Below are 21,676 nucleotides of genomic sequence, written 5' to 3' on the forward strand. Positions count from 1 at the left end.
CGCTCTCCTCACACTCTCCTCACGCTCTCCTCACGCTCTCCTCACGCTCTCCTCACACTCTCCCTCACGCTCTCCTCACACTCTCCCTCACGCTCTCCTCACACTCTCCCTCACGCTCTCCTCACGCTCTCCTCACACTCTCCCTCACGCTCTCCTCACGCTCTCCTCACGCTCTCCTCACGCTCTCCTCACGCTCTCCTCACACTCTCCCTCACACTCTCCCTCACACTCTCCTCACGCTCTCCTCACGCTCTCCTCACGCTCTCCTCACACTCTCCCTCACGCTCTCCTCACACTCTCCTCACACTCTCCCTCACACTCTCCTCACACTCTCCTCACGCTCTCCTCACACTCTCCTCACGCTCTCCTCACACTCTCCTCACACTCTCCTCACGCTCTCCTCACACTCTCCCTCACGCTCTCCTCACACTCTCCTCACGCTCTCCTCACGCTCTCCTCACACTCTCCTCACACTCTCCTCACACTCTCCTCACACTCACGCTCTCCTCACACTCTCCTCACGCTCTCCTCACGCTCTCCTCACACTCTCCTCACGCTCTCCTCACACTCTCCCTCACGCTCTCCTCACACTCTCCTCACGCTCTCCTCACGCTCTCCTCACACTCTCCTCACACTCTCCTCACACTCTCCTCACACTCACGCTCTCCTCACACTCTCCTCACGCTCTCCTCACGCTCTCCTCACACTCTCCCTCACGCTCTCCTCACACTCTCCTCACGCTCTCCTCACGCTCTCCTCACACTCTCCTCACACTCTCCTCACGCTCTCCTCACACTCTCCTCACGCTCTCCTCACACTCTCCCTCACGCTCTCCTCGCGCTCTCCTCACACTCTCCTCACACTCTCCCTCACACTCTCCTCACACTCTCCTCACGCTCTCCTCACACTCTCCCTCACACTCTCCCTCACGCTCTCCTCACGCTCTCCTCACGCTCTCCCCTCACGCTCTCATCACACTCTCCTCACGCTCTCATCACACTCTCCCTCACGCTCTCCTCACGCTCTCCTCACGCTCTCATCACACTCTCCTCACGCTCTCCTCACGCTCTCCTCACACTCTCCCTCACGCTCTCCTCACGCTCTCCTCACACTCTCCTCACACTCTCCTCACACTCTCCTCACGCTCTCCTCACACTCTCCTCACACTCTCCTCACGCTCTCCTCACGCTCTCCTCACGCTCTCCCTCAGCTGCGGACTCGCTCGGTGCTGACTCCGGCTCAGTTTGGGGGCGCTCCCTGCAGTGAGGAGCTGATGGAGGATCGTCCGTGTCACTCCACCAGAGAGTGTAAACTGCCTCCACTCAGCTGCAAGGACCAGTTCAAGTGTGACAATGGTGAGTTCACTCTGCAGCAGTAACAGATTATAATACATTGTTTGAGGAGCCATGGAGGAGGAGCCATGGAGGAGGAGCCATGGAGGAGGAGCCATGGAGGAGGAGCCATGGAGGAGGACTAATTATGGCAAACCGTCCGGCGCCTCAGGAGGGGGAAGCAGGTCCACCCGTCCACCGTAAACAGTGTTGGTGGAAACCTGCTGACCTCGACTGGAGATATTGTCGGACGGCGGATGAATACTTTGAGGACCTCCTTAATCCCACTGTCACGTCTTCTGAAGAGGAAGCAGAGACTGAAGACTTGGAGGCTGACTCGTCCATCACCCAAGCTAAAGTTATTGAGGTTATGGTCTTAGAGCGGCCTCGGAGTGAACCATGTGTGATCTTCAAACGTACAACGGGGATCTCTTTTCCAAATAGTTTATTTTCTTTTTAAATGTTGTTTTTGATTCATTGCTGAAGGTCTGAATCCACATCTTCTTTGTGCCGCAGGCCGCTGCATAAACCAGACTCTGACCTGTAACAGCCAGAACGACTGTGGAGACAACTCTGATGAGAGGGACTGTCCCTCCCGCACTGTCGTGTGCCAGCGCCAGAACCTCCGGACCATCCCCGGGGCTGACCTCATCACCAATGGGTGAGACGCCCAGAGGCGACGCCCAGAGGCCCAGAATCCATCACAAGAGTTTCACATTTCACAATAAAACTACAGTCTACAGGTTCTAAAGCTTCTATCTGAATCAAATGAACTGTGTAAAAGGAGATGGAGAAGGTCCTGGAGCACAAGCAGCTAGAAAGAGAAAATAATCATTCTCACCAAAAGCTGACTTGATCTTGAGATAATTGGCTATATTTTGGTTGGTGTCTTATAGGACATTAGAGCAGACATTAGAATCAGCTGTTTCCTGTTCAACGATATTAATGCCATCTTTAATGAACCTCTGTATTGGCCTCGCATGACCTCCCGCCGGCTCCACCCACGACTTCACGGTAAAGTCTGACCCGCGTTCAGCTCAACTCAGATCAGATCGCTCAGGTCCATGTTTAACTGGTCTAGTATAGTTCCAATCCGACAGTTTGCTGCATGTCATTCCCTAGTCTCATTACCATTTCATATTTTAGTGTTTTGTCAAAAAAAGCCTACAGCCCAAAAATAATCCATAAAATAAATTTAAAAAATAAAGCACGGCAGAGAGGCACAGACGTGATAATAAATCTGAGGTCTTCTGAGGTCAGACCTCTCCTCTGTCTCTGGTGGTCTTCTCCAGGAGCAGACCTCTCCTCTGTCTCTGGTGGTCTTCTCCAGGAGCAGACCTCTCCTCTGTCTCTGGTGGTCTTCTCCAGGAGCAGACCTCTCCTCTGTCTCTGGTGGTCTTCTCCAGGAGCAGACCTCTCCTCTGTCTCTGGTGGTCTTCTCCAGCAGCAGACCTCTCCTCTGTCTCCGCAGGTGGGACGCCCTGGGGGAGAGTTCTCGAGGTGCTGTTCTGGACAATAACTTCATGGGACCAGAGTGTGTGGTCCGCAGACCTCCAAACACAACCTTGTACCACCGAGTCTCCCACAACTTCAAGAGCTTCGAAATCAAGGCGAGGACTTCTTCTTTATTCCTCTTATTTTTACCCATTGTCGCGTCGCACAAATTCAAACCATTTACTTTTATTCATACATTTTACATCTTCTCACATGTTTCTATTTCGAGCAGAAACAAACTCACCTCAGCCTGGTACAGAACTTCAATGTGACGTGTAATATGCCTCAGTAATACTATTGTGCTGAAGATCTGTGTGAGGAACAATGACACGCTGAAGATCTGTGTGAGGAATAATGACACGCTGAAGATCTGTGTGAGGAACAATGACACGCTGAAGATCTGTGTGAGGAACAATGACACGCTGAAGATCTGTGTGAGGAACAATGACACGCTGAAGATCTGTGTGAGGAACAATGACACTCTGGAGGTCTTCTTGTCTTATTGTCTCTGTCCGCTCTGGAGAGCAGCTTCAGTGAGAGACTGATCCACCCTCGCTGTGTGAAGGAAAGGTTTCGTAGGTCTTTCCTTCCTGCTGCTGTCAGACTTTATAACAAACACTGTTAGTACTGAACACTCGCAATACTGACCTAACCTAATACTGATGTGCAATTCTGTCATATGTGCAATTGCTGTTGGAATTCATGTGCAATTCATGTGCAATTACTGTGAAATTCATGTGCAATCTATGTGCTGTCGTGACACATATTCATGTGCAATTACTGTCGGGATCACATGCAATGGTATTTATTTATTTATTTGTCTATGGGAGTTTTTTAGTAGAAAAAGCTTCAGTTGTAGTCATCTGGACTCAGTTTGAAAAAGTAGACGTTTCGACTCTCATCCAAGAGTCATTGTCAATAACAGAATTTAGGTCGAGAACTCCGATATTAATACTGTTCTGTGGTAAGACCCGCCCATTGGGAGGAGCCTTCCTGAAGTAGAAAGAGTTGTTTGTTTCAACAGAAACTCCCCCCTTGTATCTACCGAGCTAGCCTATTCAGAATGGGCTATTAGAGTCCTCTTTGTCTTTGTGAGACCCTGGCTCAACCACCCTGAGTACCTGATTAGCATCTGAATGTCCTCTACCTTTCCAGGGGTTCAGTAACCCATTATAAATAACAGGAAGATTAAACCTAAGCCCTCCATTTCTGTTTAAAGAAGGTCTTTCTTTTTTAACAAAAATAGCTTCCTTAACTCCTCTTTCAAACCATCTTTTCTCCTGCTTAAAACCTTCACCTCACCGTCTTCAAACGAGTGATTAGAGGCTTCAAGATGGAGATGCACGGCGCTCTGAGGTCCTGAACTTGTATTTCTTCTGTGCTGATAAAGCCTCTTGTGTAGAGGCTGTTTCGTCTCACCTATGTAACGTTCTTTACAGCTTTCTTTACTGCATTGGATCGAATAAACTACATTGCTCTGTTTTTGAGTCGGCAATTTGTCCTTAGGGTGAACCAGTTTTTGTCTTAAAGTGTTTCCTGGTTTAAAATAAACAGGGACTTCGTGTTGTCTAAAAATTCTCTGCAGTTTTTCCGACAGGCCAGACACATAAGGGATAGAAACACCCTTCCTTCTCTGTTCAGTTTCCCTTTTGTCCTGCTTCTTGGTTCTCTTCACTCTGTTGAGAGCCCAAGCGGGGTAACCACAGGCTGAGAGGGCATTTCGGACATGTTTTTCCTCTTTCTTCTTGCCCTCTGAGCTGGTGGGCACACCTTGAGCTCTGTGTTGTAAGGTTCTGATCACCCCCAGCTTGTGCTGTAGTGGGTGGTTGGAACCAAAGAGCAGATACTGGTCCGTGTGTGTAGGTTTCCTATATACTTCTATTTGGAGTTTCCCGTCCTCTCCTCTGATCGTGGAACAATCAAGAAAGGCCAAGCGATTCTCCTTAGCGTCTTCTCTTGTAAACCTAATATGTGGGTCCACAGCATTGATGTGATCAGAGAAGGTTTACAGCTCTTGTTTCTTAATTGTTACAAAAGTATCATCTACATAGCGGAGCCACAGTTTTGGGGCTATGCCTGAGAATGAGGACAGTGCCTTCTTCTCAAAGTGCTCCATGTACAGGTTGGCCACTATGGGAGAGACAGGCGAGCCCATGGCACAGCCATGAATCTGTCTGTAAAATTGTCCCCGGAATTGAAAGTAAGTGGTGTTCAGACAGATGTCCAACAGTTTACCTATGTGTTCAGGTGTCAGTTTGGTCCTTTCCTGTAGGGTGGTGTCTTCCTGCAGTCTGATCCTCACTGCTGCTACTGCATCAGAGGTCGGGATGCAGGTGAACAGGGACACCACATCATATGAAACCATGAGGTCATCTGGGTCCAGTTGGAGATGTTTCACTTTATCCACAAAGTTGTGCGTGTTTTCCACATGATGTTCCGAATTCCCCACAAGCGGAGCCAATATAGTTGTTAAATGCTTGGCCACATTGTAAGTGATGGAATCTGTGCTGCACACTATGGGTCTGAGTGGAACATCCTTTTTGTGTATTTTTGGAAGGCCATAAATGCAAGGCATGGCTTCACCAGGATACAGTCTGTACTACAGAGGCCGGTCTATCGCTTCCTCTTTTTCCAGCCTTTGTAAACAGTCTATCACTTTCTTCTTGTAACCACTGGTCGGATCTCTTTTCAAGCGCTCGTATGTGGTCGTGTCCTCGAGGAGGGTGTGGACTTTGGCTTCGTAATCAGCTGCGTTGAGAATCACAGTGCAACGTCCCTTGTCTGCTGGGAGGATGTTGATGCTATGATCTTTTTCTAGTGCTGAAAGTGCTTTTCTCTCTTCAGCTGTGATATTTGAAGGCGGTGGTTTGGCACTCTTCAGGGTCGCTGTGACACGTAACCTCAGGTCTGCAGCCTCCGATTCAGTCATTTTGTTGTTTCTAATTGCCGTTTCAGTGGCTGTGATGTAGTCCTCTGTAGGGATGTGTTTAGAGGTGACAGAAAAGTTGAGCCCTTTAGAGAGCACCTCCTTTTCTGCCTGTGTCAGAACACGATCTGATAGGTTCTTAATCCAATTGTTTTTGCTGGTCGCTAATTTGTCTGTCTCAGTCCTAATGTCTAGCTCGACCTCACCTGCATTCTTTTTGTTCAAAAGAATGTTGAACTTCTTGATTTGGCGTTCTTTGCTCTTCCTGTGCTGTGCTTCTTGTGCTGTCTGTGTAAACTCCAGCACTCTTTTGAAAGCTTCTTCAGGGAGTATGCTGGTTAATTTCTCCTGTAAAGTTCCTGTTCTGCCTTTCAATTTATCAATTCTGACGTTGTTTTCCTGGATCCTTTCACTGAGAATCTGCATAAGGCTCCTTCTCCAAATCTTCTCTGCTCTGTGTCCTCTGACCGGTGATTTGATCTGCAGGCTCTTCGGGATCATGTTGTTCTGTCTGCATCTAAGATTGAACCTCAAGTGATTCCTGTTGTCTGCTAGTTTCCTGGCTACAGATTCGAGTTCCCGAACTAAATCCAAGGGTTTAGGCCCAAAATTCTTGGAAATATGTCGGTGTAATCCCTCATTCGTCCAGGCGTGTTCCATAGTAGAAAAAGCTTCAGTTGTAGTCATCTGGACTCAGTTTGAAAAAGTAGACGTTTCGACTCTCATCCAAGAGTCATTGTCGACTCAAAAACAGAGCAATGTAGTTTATTTGATCCAATGCAGTAAAGAAAGCTGTAAAGAACGTTACATAGGTGAGACAAAACAGCCTCTACACAAGAGGCTTTATCAGCACAGAAGAAATACAAGTTCAGGACCTCAGAGTGCCGTGCATCTCCATCTTGAAGCCTCTAATCACTCGTTTGAAGACGGGGAGGTGAAGGTTTTAAGCAGGGAGAAAAGATGGTTTGAAAGAGGAGTTAAGGAAGCTATTTTTGTTAAAAAAGAAAGACCTTCTTTAAACAGAAATGGAGGGCTAAGGTTTAATCTTCCTGTTATTTATAATGGTATACTGAACCCCTGGAAAGGTAGAGGACCAGGACCAGGACATTCAGATGCTAATCAGGTACTCAGGGTGGTTGAGCCAGGGTCTCACTAAGACAAAGAGGACTCTAATAGCCCATTAAGATTCTGAATAGGCTAGCTCGGTAGATACAAGGGGGAGTTTCTGTTGAAACAAACAACTCTTTCTACTTCAGGAAGGCTCCTCCCAATGGGCGGGTCTTACCACAGAACAGTATTAATATCGGAGTTCTCGACCTAAATTCTGTTATTGACAATGACTCTTGGATGAGAGTCGAAACGTCTACTTTTTCAAACTGAGTCCAGATGACTACAACTGAAGCTTTTTCTACTATGGAACACGCCTGGACGAATGAGGGATTACACCGACATGGGAGTTTTTATTTATTTATAGGAGATCTTCTACTGAAAGTGTTTTTCATACTTCCTATAAGTGATTTGTTCTTCTTTATCTACCTTTGTATCTTCCTGCGTTGCAACAATGAAATTTCCCCATGTGGGACAATAAAGGAATATCTTATCTTATCTTATCTTATTGAAACTAGGTGAATGTGTGCTGTGATCAAAGATAAAGGCGGTCCAGACTCAGTCCAGGCTGTGTCCAGACTCAGTCCAGGCTGTGTCCAGACTGTGTCCTTCTTCATTCTACGACATTCATAGATCTGTACGGTAAATAACAGTATGACCCTGTCTGTTCCCAGGCGGGGAGAGAGGAGGACTATAGACTAAACCCTCCGATCCTGCGCACAGAAACCATCAACTTTAAGGATTCCGGGTCCAGCACTCAGCTGGAGAAGAAGGACCCAAACTCGCTGTTTCTCTTCTTCTACTTCGGCAGCAGCTCCTCCTCCAGCAGCAGCTCCAAGAAGAAGGCTTTTGAGTCCTCCAAGAAAATGGTATGTGCACGTTCTCCTCCTGCAGCCAAACCACGCTGTGTCTTTAGGTGTTTCTTCAGTGACCAGGACCTTTCCCCCTTGTTTATATGAGCCGCGTTTCGTCGAAATCATACCCGAAAGACGATCTCAGCAATTCACAAAAAAACGTTTACCAATTCCAAGTCTGTAGCGATGTGAATATTGTGTTTGGATATTGTTTGCGGTGTTGTGCCCCTGACGGGAGTTTGCCCGCTGTGTGTGCCCAGAGCTCCCGCTTCTTCCGGATAAACCAGGTCCTCCCGGTGGCAGACTTCTCCCTCCGCGAGGCCTCGGACCTGGTTCTGGCTCAGCCCTTCCTGCAGTTCCTCCACGCCCTCCCGCTGCAGTACAACTACCCGCTGTACCGCGAGATCTTTGTGCGCTTTGGCACGCACTACCTGGGCTCCGGCGTGGTGGGCGGGCACTACGACCTGCTCTACCAGTTCAAGGAGGAGACGCTCAAGGCTTCAGGTGCAGATGCAGCCGGAGGGCCAATGAGCAATGTCCAAGCAGCGCCGCGGCCTCCCTGCCAGCGGGCGTGGCCTTCCTGCCAGCGGGCGTGGCCTTCCTGCCAGCGGGCGTGGCCTTCCTGCCAGCGGGCGTGGCCTTCCTTCCAGCGGGCGTGGCCTTCCTGCCAGCAGGCGCGCCACCTTCACGGGGATAGAGCAGTTTGATCAATTCAAATATATTATTTTTTCACATATTTATGAAATCACGCTTTTCAGTATTTGCTTTCTTGTGTGATTTTTCGCAAATATTAAACTATTGATATAACACGACAGGACCTCCTCCGTGGGGCAGTGCCAGCGTTGGGCAGTGCCAGCGTTGGGCAGTGCCAACGTTGGGCAGTGCCAACGATGGGCAGTGCCAGCGTTGGGCAGTGCCAGCGTTGGGCAGTGCCAACGTTGGGCAGTGCCAACGATGGGCAGTGCCAGCGTTGGGCAGTGCCAGCGTTGGGCAGTGCCAACGTTGGGCAGTGCCAACGATGGGCAGTGCCAAGGTTGGGCAGTGCCAGCGTTGGGCAGTGCCAGCGTTGGGCAGTGCCAGCGTTGGGCAGTGCCAGCGATGGGCAGTGCCAGCGTTGGGCAGTGCCAGCGATGGGCAGTGCCAGCGATGGGCAGCGCCAGCGTTGGGCAGCGCCAACGATGGGCAGTGCCAGCGTTGGGCAGTGCCAGCGTTGGGCAGTGCCAACGATGGGCAGTGCCAGCGTTGGGCAGTGCCAGCGATGGGCAGCGCCAGCGATGCCAGCGTTGGGCAGTGCCAACGATGGGCAGCGCCAGCGTTGGGCAGCGCCAGCGTTGGGCAGCGCCAACGATGGGCAGTGCCAGCGTTGGGCAGCGCCAGCGATGGGCAGCGCCAACGATGGGCAGTGCCAGCGTTGGGCAGTGCCAGCGATGGGCAGTGCCAGCGTTGGGCAGTGCCAGCGTTGGGCAGTGCCAGCGATGGGCAGCGCCAGCGATGGGCAGCGCCAGCGTTGGGCAGCGCCAACGATGGGCAGCGCCAGCGTTGGGCAGTGCCAGCGATGGGCAGTGCCAGCGATGGGCAGTGCCAACGATGGGCAGTGCCAGCAATGGGCAGTGCCAGCGTTGGGCAGTGCCAGCGTTGGGCAGTGCCAGCGATGGTGGTGAACTGTTACCATGGTTCCAGGGGAGACTGTGGAGAAGTTCCATCAGTGCGTGGGCAAAGAGACCTTCTTCACGGTCATTCTCTACACTCAGCACAGTGACGTGACGCGCTGCAAGGACGAGACCGAGGACGAGAGGTTCACAGGTACGAGCGGTGCTGCATTTTGTTCTACGTGTTTTAGTTTCATATTGTCTCATGTGTGTCTTCAGCCTCGTACATCCAGCGCTCAGAAAAGTCCTTCTCCATGGTCCGCGGGGGCTTGATCCGACAGGCGGCGCGTCTGAGCTGGGAGAAGGGCCAAACTCCCCCCGACAAAACCGTGTACAGAGAGTGGGCCCGCTCTGTGCTGGAGCAGCCGGATATAGTCAACTTCAAAGTACGTTCTGCTGCAGTTTGGGCCTGAGGTGTTTCATTGACCTTCACGACCTGTCATTCCTCTGACCTTTGTTTATAGCTTCATGTGCTCTTAGTTTACCCGCTTTTATTACACTTTTCACACACATTTATAACCGACACATCTTTTAATATACACACATCTCTCTGTGGACGGCCCGCTCGGACTCTCTCCCGGGATCTTGGACCTGCAGAGTCTGGCTTCCTCCTCCACCAGTGGATCCAAGTGCCACCAGGTGGTGATCGGTTGCACTAATGGACCCTGAACTCCTGTGGCCGTTGAAGTCCCCCAGTAGAACAACACAGACCCAGATCAGTGAACTGTCCAGTACCAGGGGCTCCACGAGGTACTCTGCACTGCATCAGCGTCCAGCCCCTCTCCAGGAGATAAGTTCCAACTATATCTAGTCAGTAATGCTGGACCACCCGCACTAGCTCAGGCTCCTCCCCCCAGGGAGTTGTTGTCACGTTCCCAGAGCTGGAGATGGTGTGTGTGTCTTATGTTTGGGCACGAGCCCCTGACGACCGCCTAACGACAGTACAACTGGCAGCTCTGATCATGTGAACAAGTCGTCGACTCTGGGTCGTGAGGCAGAGAAGCTGTGAAAAGCTTCTTTTGGTTTAGTCCACTTAATTCTGGTTCTTTCCCTCTTCTGCTGTGTGTGTGCCTCAGCTGCGCCCCCTGCTGGAGCTGGTGCAGGGCCTGCCCTGTGCGGTCACGAAACGCAGACACCTGCGGAGGGCGCTGCGCCAGTACCTGGATGAATTCGACCCCTGTAAGTGCTCTCCTTGTCCAAACAACGGGCGCGCCGTGCTGCAGGGGACCCAGTGTCTATGCGTGTGTCAGACCGGGACCTACGGGGACAACTGTGAACTGAGGGACGCCGACGTCCCTTTGGGTGAGACCCCCACACACGGCACATGGACCCCACACACGGCACATGGACCCCCACACACGGCACATGGACCCCCACACACGGCACATGGACCCCCAAACACGGCACATGGACCCCCACACACGGCACATGAACCCCCACACACAGCACATGGACCCCCACACACGGCACATGGACCCCCACACACGGCACATGGACCCCCACACACGGCACATGGACCCCCACACACGGCACATGGACCCCCACACACGGCACATGGACCCTCACACACGGCACATGGACCCCCACATACGGCACATGGACCCACACACACGGCACATGGACCCCACACACAGCACATGGACCCCCACGGACGGCACATGGACCCCCACACACGGCACATGGACCCCCACACACAGCACATGGACCCCAACACACAGCACATGGACCCCCACAGACGGCACATGGACCCCCACACACAGCACATGGACCCCCACAGACGGCACATGGACCCCCACACACAGCACATGGACCCCCACACAGAGCACATGGACCCCCACACACAGCACATGGACCCCCACACACAGCACATGGACCCCAACACACAGCACATGGACCCCACACACAGCACATGGACCCCCACAAACGGCACATGGACCCCCACACACGGCACATGGACCCCCACACACGGCACATGGACCCTCACACACAGCACATGGACCCCAACACACAGCACATGGACCCCCACAGACGGCACATGGACACCCACACACGGCACATGGACCCCCACAGACGGCACATGGACCCCCACAAACAGCACATGGACCCCCACAGACGGCACATGGACCCCCACACACAGCACATGGACCCCCACAGACGGCACATGGACCCCCACACACAGCACATGGACCCCCACACAGAGCACATGGACCCCCACACACAGCACATGGACCCCCACACACAGCACATGGACCCCAACACACAGCACATGGACCCCACACACAGCACATGGACCCCCACAAACGGCACATGGACCCCCACACACGGCACATGGACCCCCACACACGGCACATGGACCCTCACACACAGCACATGGACCCCAACACACAGCACATGGACCCCCACAGACGGCACATGGACACCCACACACGGCACATGGACCCCCACAGACGGCACATGGACCCCCACAAACAGCACATGGACCCCCACAGACGGCACATGGACCCCCACACACAGCACATGGACCCCCACAGACGGCACATGGACCCCCACACACAGCACATGGACCCCCACACAGAGCACATGGACCCCCACACACAGCACATGGACCCCCACATGGACCCCCACATACAGCACATGGACCCCTACATACAACACATGGACCCCCACACACAGCACATGGACCCCCACACACAGCACATGGACCCCACACACAGCACATGGACCCCCACACACGGCACATGGACCCCCACACACAGCACATGGACACCCACACACGGCACATGGACCCCCACAGACGGCACATGGACCCCCACAAACAGCACATGGACCCCCACAGACGGCACATGGACCCCCACACACAGCACATGGACCCCCACAGACGGCACATGGACCCCCACACACAGCACATGGACCCCCACACACGGCACATGGACCCCCACACACGGCACATGGACCCCCACACACGGCACATGGACCCCCACACACGGCACATGGACCCCCACACACGGCACATGGACCCTCAAACACGGCACATGGACCCCCACATACGGCATATGGACCCCCACGGACGGCACATGGACCCCCACACACGGCACATGGACCCCCACACACAGCACATGGACCCCAACACACAGCACATGGACCCCAACACACAGCACATGGACCCCCACGGACGGCACATGGACCCCCACACACGGCACATGGACCCCCACACACAGCACATGGACCCCAACACACAGCACATGGACCCCAACACACAGCACATGGACCCCCACAGACGGCACATGGACCCCCACACACAGCACATGGACCCCCACAGACGGCACATGGACCCCCACACACAGCACATGGACCCCCACACAGAGTACATGGACCCCCACACACAGCACATGGACCCCCACACACAGCACATGGACCCCAACACACAGCACATGGACCCCACACACAGCACATGGACCCCCACAAACGGCACATGGACCCCCACACACGGCACATGGACCCCCACACACGGCACATGGACCCTCACACACAGCACATGGACCCCAACACACAGCACATGGACCCCCACAGACGGCACATGGACACCCACACACGGCACATGGACCCCCACAGACGGCACATGGACCCCCACAGACGGCACATGGACCCCCACACACAGCACATGGACCCCCACAGACGGCACATGGACCCCCACACACAGCACATGGACCCCCACACAGAGCACATGGACCCCCACACACAGCACATGGACCCCCACATGGACCCCCACATACAGCACATGGACCCCTACATACAACACATGGACCCCCACACACAGCACATGGACCCCCACACACAGCACATGGACCCCACACACAGCACATGGACCCCCACACACGGCACATGGACCCCCACACACAGCACATGGACCCCCGCACACAGCACATGGACCCCCACTCACAGCACATGGACCCCCACAGACGGCACATGGACCCCCACACACGGCACATGGACCCCCACATACAGCACATGGACCCCCACACACAGCACATGGACCCCCACATACAGCACATGGACCCCCACATACAGAACATGGACCCCCACACACGGCACATGGACCCCCACATACAGCACATGGGCCCCCACACACAGCACATGGACCCCCACATGGACCCCCACACACGGCACATGGACCCCCAGATACAGCAGATGGACCCCCACACACAGCACATGGACCCCACACACAGCACATTGACCCCCACACACGGCACATGGACCCCCACACACGGCACATGGACCCCCACACACGGTACATGGACCCCCACATGGACCCCCACACACAATACATGGACCCCCACACACGGCACATGGACCCCCACACACGGCACATGGACCCCCACACACAGCACATGGACCCCCACACACAGCACATGGACTCCACACACGGCACATGGACCCCCACATACAGCACATGGACCCCCACACACGGCACATGGACTCCACACACGGCACATGGACCCCCACACACGGCACATGGACCCCCACATACAGCACATGGACCCCCACACACGGCACATGGACTCCACACACGGCACATGGACCCCCACATACAGCAGATGGACCCCCACACACAGCACATGGACCCCACACACAGCACATGGACCCTCACACACGGCACATGGACACCCACGGACGGCACATGGACCCCCACACACGGCACATGGACCCCCACACACAGCACATGGACCCCAACACACAGCACATGGACCCCAACACACAGCACATGGACCCCCACAGACGGCATATGGACCCCCACACACAGCACATGGACCCCCACAGACGGCACATGGACCCCCACACACAGCACGTGGACCCCCACACAGAGCACATGGACCCCCACACACAGCACATGGACCCCCACATGGACCCCCACATACAGCACATGGACACCCACACACGGCACATGGACCCCCACACACGGCACATGGACTCCACACACGGCACATGGACCCCCACATACAGCACATGGACCCCCACACACGGCACATGGACCCCCACACACGGCACATGGACCCCCACACACGGCACATGGACCCCACACACAGCACATGGACCCCCACACACGGCACATGGACCCCCACACACGGCACATGGACCCCCACACACAGCACATGGACCCCCACACACAGCATATGGACCCCCACAGACGGCACATGGACCCCCACACACGGCACATGGACCCCCACACACAGCACATGGACCCCAACACACAGCACATGGACCCCAACACACAGCACATGGACCCCCACAGACGGCACATGGACCCCCACACACAGCACATGGACCCCCACAGACGGCACATGGACCCCCACACACAGCACATGGACCCCCACACAGAGCACATGGACCCCCACACACAGCACATGGACCCCCACATGGACCCCCACATACAGCACATGGACACCCACACACGGCACATGGACCCCCACAGACGGCACATGGACCCCCAAACACAGCACATGGACCCCCACACAGAGCACATGGACCCCCACACACAGCACATGGACCCCCCACATGGACCCCCACATACAGCACATGGACCCCCACATACAACACATGGACCCCCACACACAGCACATGGACCCCAACACACAGCACATGGACCCCCACACACAGCACATGGACCCCCACACACGGCACATGGACCCCCACACACGGCACATGGACCCCCACACACAGCACATGGACCCCCGCACACAGCACATGGACCCCCACTCACAGCACATGGACCCCCACACACGGCACATGGACCCCCACATACAGCACATGGACACCCACACACGGCACATGGACCCCCACATACAGCACATGGACCCCCACATACAGCACATGGACCCCCACACACAGCACATGGACCCCCACACACAGCACATGGACCCCCACACACGGCACATGGACCCCCACACACGGCACATGGACCCCCACACACAGCACATGGACCCCCGCACACAGCACATGGACCCCCACTCACAGCACATGGACCCCCACAGACGGCACATGGACCCCCACACACAGCACATGGACCCCCACATGGACCCCCACACACGGCACATGGACCCCCACATACAGCACATGGACACCCACACACGGCACATGGACCCCCACATACAGCACATGGACCCCCACATACAGCACATGGACCCCCACACACGGCACATGGATGCCACACACAGCACATGGACCCTCACACACAGCACATGGACCCCCACACACAGCACATGGACCCCCAAACACAGCATATGGACCCCCACATACAGCACATGGACCCCCACACACGGCACATGGACCCCCACACACGGCACATGGACCCCCACATATAGCACATGGGCCCCCACACACAGCACATGGACCCCCACATGGACCCCCACACACGGCACATGGACCCCCAGATACAGCAGATGGACCCCCACACACAGCACATGGACCCCACACACAGCACATTGACCCCCACACACGGCACATGGACCCCCACACACGGCACATGGACCCCCACACACGGTACATGGACCCCCACATGGACCCCCACACACAATACATGGACCCCCACACACGGCACATGGACCCCCACACACAGCACATGGACCCCCACACACAGCACATGGACTCCACACACGGCACATGGACCCCCACATACAGCACATGGACCCCCACACACGGCACATGGACTCCACACACGGCACATGGACCCCCACACACGGCACATGGACCCCCACATACAGCACATGGACCCCCACACACGGCACTTGGACTCCACACACGGCACATGGACCCCCACATACAGCAGATGGACCCCCACACACAGCACATGGACCCCACACACAGCACATGGACCCTCACACACGGCACATGGACACCCACGGACGGCACATGGACCCCCACACACGGCACATGGACCCCCACACACAGCACATGGACCCCAACACACAGCACATGGACCCCAACACACAGCACATGGACCCCCACAGACGGCATATGGACCCCCACACACAGCACATGGACCCCCACAGACGGCATATGGACCCCCACACACAGCACATGGACCCCCACACAGAGCACATGGACCCCCACACACAGCACATGGACCCCCACATGGACCCCCACATACAGCACATGGACACCCACACACGGCACATGGACCCCCACACACGGCACATGGACTCCACACACGGCACATGGACCCCCACATACAGCACATGGACCCCCACACACGGCACATGGACCCCCACACACGGCACATGGACCCCCACACACGGCACATGGACCCCACACACAGCACATGGACCCCCACACACGGCACATGGACCCCCACACACGGCACATGGACCCCCACACACAGCACATGGACCCCCACACACAGCATATGGACCCCCACAGACGGCACATGGACCCCCACACACGGCACATGGACCCCCACACACAGCACATGGACCCCAACACACAGCACATGGACCCCAACACACAGCACATGGACCCCCACAGACGGCACATGGACCCCCACACACAGCACATGGACCCCCACAGACGGCACATGGACCCCCACACACAGCACATGGACCCCCACACAGAGCACATGGACCCCCACACACAGCACATGGACCCCCACATGGACCCCCACATACAGCACATGGACACCCACACACGGCACATGGACCCCCACAGACGGCACATGGACCCCCAAACACAGCACATGGACCCCCACAGACGGCACATGGACCCCCACACACAGCACATGGACCCCCACACAGAGCACATGGACCCCCACACACAGCACATGGACCCCCCACATGGACCCCCACATACAGCACATGGACCCCCACATACAACACATGGACCCCCACACACAGCACATGGACCCCAACACACAGCACATTGACCCCCACACACAGCACATGGACCCCCACACACGGCACATGGACCCCCACACACGGCACATGGACCCCCACACACAGCACATGGACCCCCGCACACAGCACATGGACCCCCACTCACAGCACATGGACCCCCACACACGGCACATGGACCCCCACATACAGCACATGGACACCCACACACGGCACATGGACCCCCACATACAGCACATGGACCCCCACATACAGCACATGGACCCCCACACACAGCACATGGACCCCCACACACAGCACATGGACCCCCACACACGGCACATGGACCCCCACACACGGCACATGGACCCCCACACACAGCACATGGACCCCCGCACACAGCACATGGACCCCCACTCACAGCACATGGACCCCCACAGACGGCACATGGACCCCCACACACAGCACATGGACCCCCACATGGACCCCCACACACGGCACATGGACCCCCACATACAGCACATGGACACCCACACACGGCACATGGACCCCCACATACAGCACATGGACCCCCACATACAGCACATGGACCCGCACACACGGCACATGGATGCCACACACAGCACATGGACCCTCACACACAGCACATGGACCCCCACACACAGCACATGGACCCCCAAACACAGCATATGGACCCCCACATACAGCACATGGACCCCCACACACGGCACATCGACTCCACACACGGCACATGGACCCCAACACACAGCACATGGACCCTCACACACGGCACATGGACCCCCACATACGGCACATGGACCCCCACACACGGCACATGGACCCCTACACACAGCACATGGACCCTCATACACGGCACATGGACCCCCACATACGGCACATGGACCCCCACACACGGCACATGGACCCCACACACAGCACATGGACCCCCACACACGGCACATGGACCCCCACACACGGCACATGGACCCCCACACACAGCACATGGACCCCCACACACGGCACATGGACCCCCACACACAGCACATGGACCCCCACACACAGCACATGGACCCCCACGGACGGCACATGGACCCCCACACACGGCACATGGACCCCCACACACAGCACATGGACCCCAACACACAGCACATGGACCCCAACACACAGCACATGGACCCCCACAGACGGCACATGGACCCCCACACACAGCATATGGACCCCCACAGACGGCACATGGACCCCCACACACAGCACATGGACCCCCACACAGAGCACATGGACCCCCACACACAGCACATGGACCCCCACATTGACCCCCACATACAGCACATGGACACCCACACACGGCACATGGACCCCCACACACGGCACATGGACCCCCACACACAGCACATGGACCCCCACACATAGCACATGGACCCTCACTCACAGCACATGGACCCCCACACACGGCACATGGACCCCCACACACAGCACATGGACCCCCACACACGGCACATGGACCCCCACACACGGCACATGGACCCCCACACACGGCACATGGACCCCCACACACAGCACATGGACCCCCACAGACGGCACATGGACCCCCACACACGGCACATGGACCCCCACACACAGCACATGGACCCCAACACACAGCACATGGACCCCAACACACAGCACATGGACCCCCACAGACGGCACATGGACCCCCACACACAGCACATGGACCCCCACACAGAGCACATGGACCCCCACACACAGCACATGGACCCCCACATGGACCCCCACACACAGCACATGGACCCCCACACAGAGCACATGGACCCCCACACACAGCACATGGACCCCCACACACGGCACATGGACCCCCACACACGGCACATGGACCCCCACACACGGCACATGGACCCCCACACACAGCACATGGACCCCCGCACACAGCACATGGACCCCCACTCACAGCACATGGACCCCCACAGACGGCACATGGACCCCCACACACAGCACATGGACCCCCACACTCAGCACATGGACCCCCATATGGACCCCCACAGACGGCACATGGACCCCCACATACAGCACATGGACCCCCACACACGGCACATGGACCCCCACATACAGCAAATGGACCCCCACACACAGCACATGGACCCCCACATGGACCCCCACACACGGCACATGGACCCCCACATACAGCAGATGGACCCCCACACACAGCACATGGAACCCCACATGGACCCCCACACACGGCACATGGACCCCCACATACAGCAGATGGACCCCCACACACAGCACATGGACCCCACACACAGCACATGGACCCCCACACACGGCACATGGACCCCCACACACGGTACATGGACCCCCACATGGACCCCCACACACAGCACATGGACCCCCACATGGACCCCCACACACGGCACATGGACCCCCACATGGACCCCCACATACAACACATGGACCCCCACACACGGCGCAGATGTTTCTTGCTCTTCTGGTGTGTGCAGCTGCAGTCGATGGCTCCTGGAGCTGCTGGGGCTCCTGGAGCAGCTGTGGAGCCGCCATGAGCAGACAGAGGAGGAGGAGCTGTAATAACCCCGCCCCTCTGATGAGAGGAAAGCCCTGCCCCGGGCCAAGCCGCGAGTTCGAGCCCTGCTTCATCTCCATCTTCGAAAAGTAAAGCGCACAGCATCACCTGGGACCAGACCAAACCAGACCAGACCAAACAAACCAGACCAAACCAGACCAGGCCAGACGAAGGTCGAAACTTATTTAAATAAAGCACCCCCCCCCCCCCCCCCCCCCCCCCCCCCCGCCCCTTGCCCCGCCCCTCCTGACCCGTCATGTTTAGGATGGTTTCAGACACACCTCTGCAGTTGTTGTCTTCTTCCTGTTTGTTGACTTCCACTTCCTGCGCAGACAGGAATCATGTGACAACGATGATGACTTCACAGACGGCTGGATCGATGAGCTGCCGCCGGGCTTCAGGGGCTGCCTGCGCCCCAAGAGACCCGACAACGGCTTCCTCAGGGTCAGTGGAGATGTCTGAGGAGGTTCTGCTGCTGTGGGGGAGATGGCCACAGGGGGCACTTGGGGGAGATGGCCAGATGGCCACAGGGGGCACGTGGTAGAAATGGCCACAGGGGGCAGGTGGGGGAAATGGCCACAGAGGGCACATGGGGGAGATGGCCACAGGGGGCACATGGGGGAGATGGCCACAGGGGGCACATGGGGGAGATGGCCACAGGGGGCACATGAGGGAGATGGCCACAGGGGGCACATGAGGGAGATGGCCACAGGGGGCACATGGGGGAGATGGCCACAGGGGGCACATGAGGGAGATGGCCACAGGGGGCACATGGGGGAGATGGCCACACGGGGCACGTGGGGGAGATGGCCACAGAGGGCACATGGGGGAGATGGCCACAGAGGGCACATGGGGGAGATGGCCACAGAGGGCACATGGGGGAGATGGCCACAGAGGGCACATGGGGGAGATGGCCACAGGGGGCACATGAGGGAGATGGCCACAGGGGGCACATGGGGGAGATGGCCACAGGGGGCACGTGGGGGAGATGGCCACAGAGGGCACATGGGGGAGATGGCCACAGGGGGCACGTGGGGGAGATGGCCACAGAGGGCACATGGGGGAGATGGCCACAGGGGGCACGTGGGGGAGATGGCCACAGAGGGCACATGGGGGAGATGGCCACAGGGGGCACGTGGGGGAGATGGCCACAGAGGGCACATGGGGGAGATGGCCACAGGGGGCACATGTCCAGGGTTAAACACTTGTCACTGTTAAAATGAACCCAGAGCTCGTGTAGACCTAATGTATTGATTAGGAACTGGTTTTGTCACATTTTAGTTGTGAAATAGCAGAAAAGATTGTCTTGAGATGTAAAAATGAGCCTAAATGAAGTTTCTAGACTAAAAAAAGTCTAGAACCCTCCACTGACCTGACGGTGTGTGTCCACAGAAATCGAAGCAGTACTACGAGTTTGGAGAGGAGGAAGAGTTTGTCTGCTTCACTGGCTACGAGCTGGAGGGTTTTCAGTACTTCAACTGCCGCCCGGACGGGTCCTGGAGCGACCTGCGGGGGCGCTGCGTCCGTCAGTACCACACAATGCACCTGAAGAAACCTGTGACTGAGCATGTGCAGAGAAGAAGAGAAGCTCTAACTGAGCATGTGCAGAGAAGAAGAGAAGCCCTCACTGAGCATGTGCAGAGGAGAGAAGCCCTAACTGAGCATGTGCAGAGGAGAGAAGCTCTAACTGAGCATGTGCAGAGGAGAGGAGAAGCCCTAACTGAGCATGTGCAGAGAAGAAGAGAAGCCCTAACTGAGCATGTGCAGAGGAGAAGAGAAGCCCTAACTGAGCATGTGCAGAGTAGAAGAAGAAGCCCTAACTGAGCATGTGCAGAGGAGAGAAGCACTAACTGAGCATGTGCAGAGAAGAAGAGAAGCCCTCAC

At 56.3% G+C, this 21,676-nt stretch overlaps 1 protein-coding gene across 1 annotated transcript in view; it reads left to right on the forward strand.

Moving 5' to 3' along the window:
- LOC140367021 (complement component C6-like) overlaps positions 1–21,676 on the forward strand; it is a 33,168-nt gene that overhangs the window by 3,752 nt on the left and 7,740 nt on the right. The window contains exons 3-13 of the mRNA XM_072453316.1: positions 1,211–1,355; positions 1,848–1,992; positions 2,803–2,941; positions 7,533–7,727; positions 7,973–8,216; positions 9,393–9,515; positions 9,581–9,747; positions 10,438–10,663; positions 19,713–19,881; positions 20,125–20,236; positions 21,185–21,317. Of these exons, the coding sequence (XP_072309417.1) occupies positions 1,211–1,355; positions 1,848–1,992; positions 2,803–2,941; positions 7,533–7,727; positions 7,973–8,216; positions 9,393–9,515; positions 9,581–9,747; positions 10,438–10,663; positions 19,713–19,881; positions 20,125–20,236; positions 21,185–21,317 (1,798 nt within the window). The remainder of the gene's footprint in view (positions 1–1,210; positions 1,356–1,847; positions 1,993–2,802; positions 2,942–7,532; positions 7,728–7,972; positions 8,217–9,392; positions 9,516–9,580; positions 9,748–10,437; positions 10,664–19,712; positions 19,882–20,124; positions 20,237–21,184; positions 21,318–21,676) is intronic.

This window comes from Eucyclogobius newberryi, unplaced genomic scaffold (assembly GCF_026437365.1).
Source record: "Eucyclogobius newberryi isolate DKJ021-1_F unplaced genomic scaffold, fEucNew1.0.hap1 SCAF_2, whole genome shotgun sequence".
Classification (NCBI taxonomy): Eukaryota; Metazoa; Chordata; class Actinopteri; order Gobiiformes; family Gobiidae; genus Eucyclogobius; species Eucyclogobius newberryi.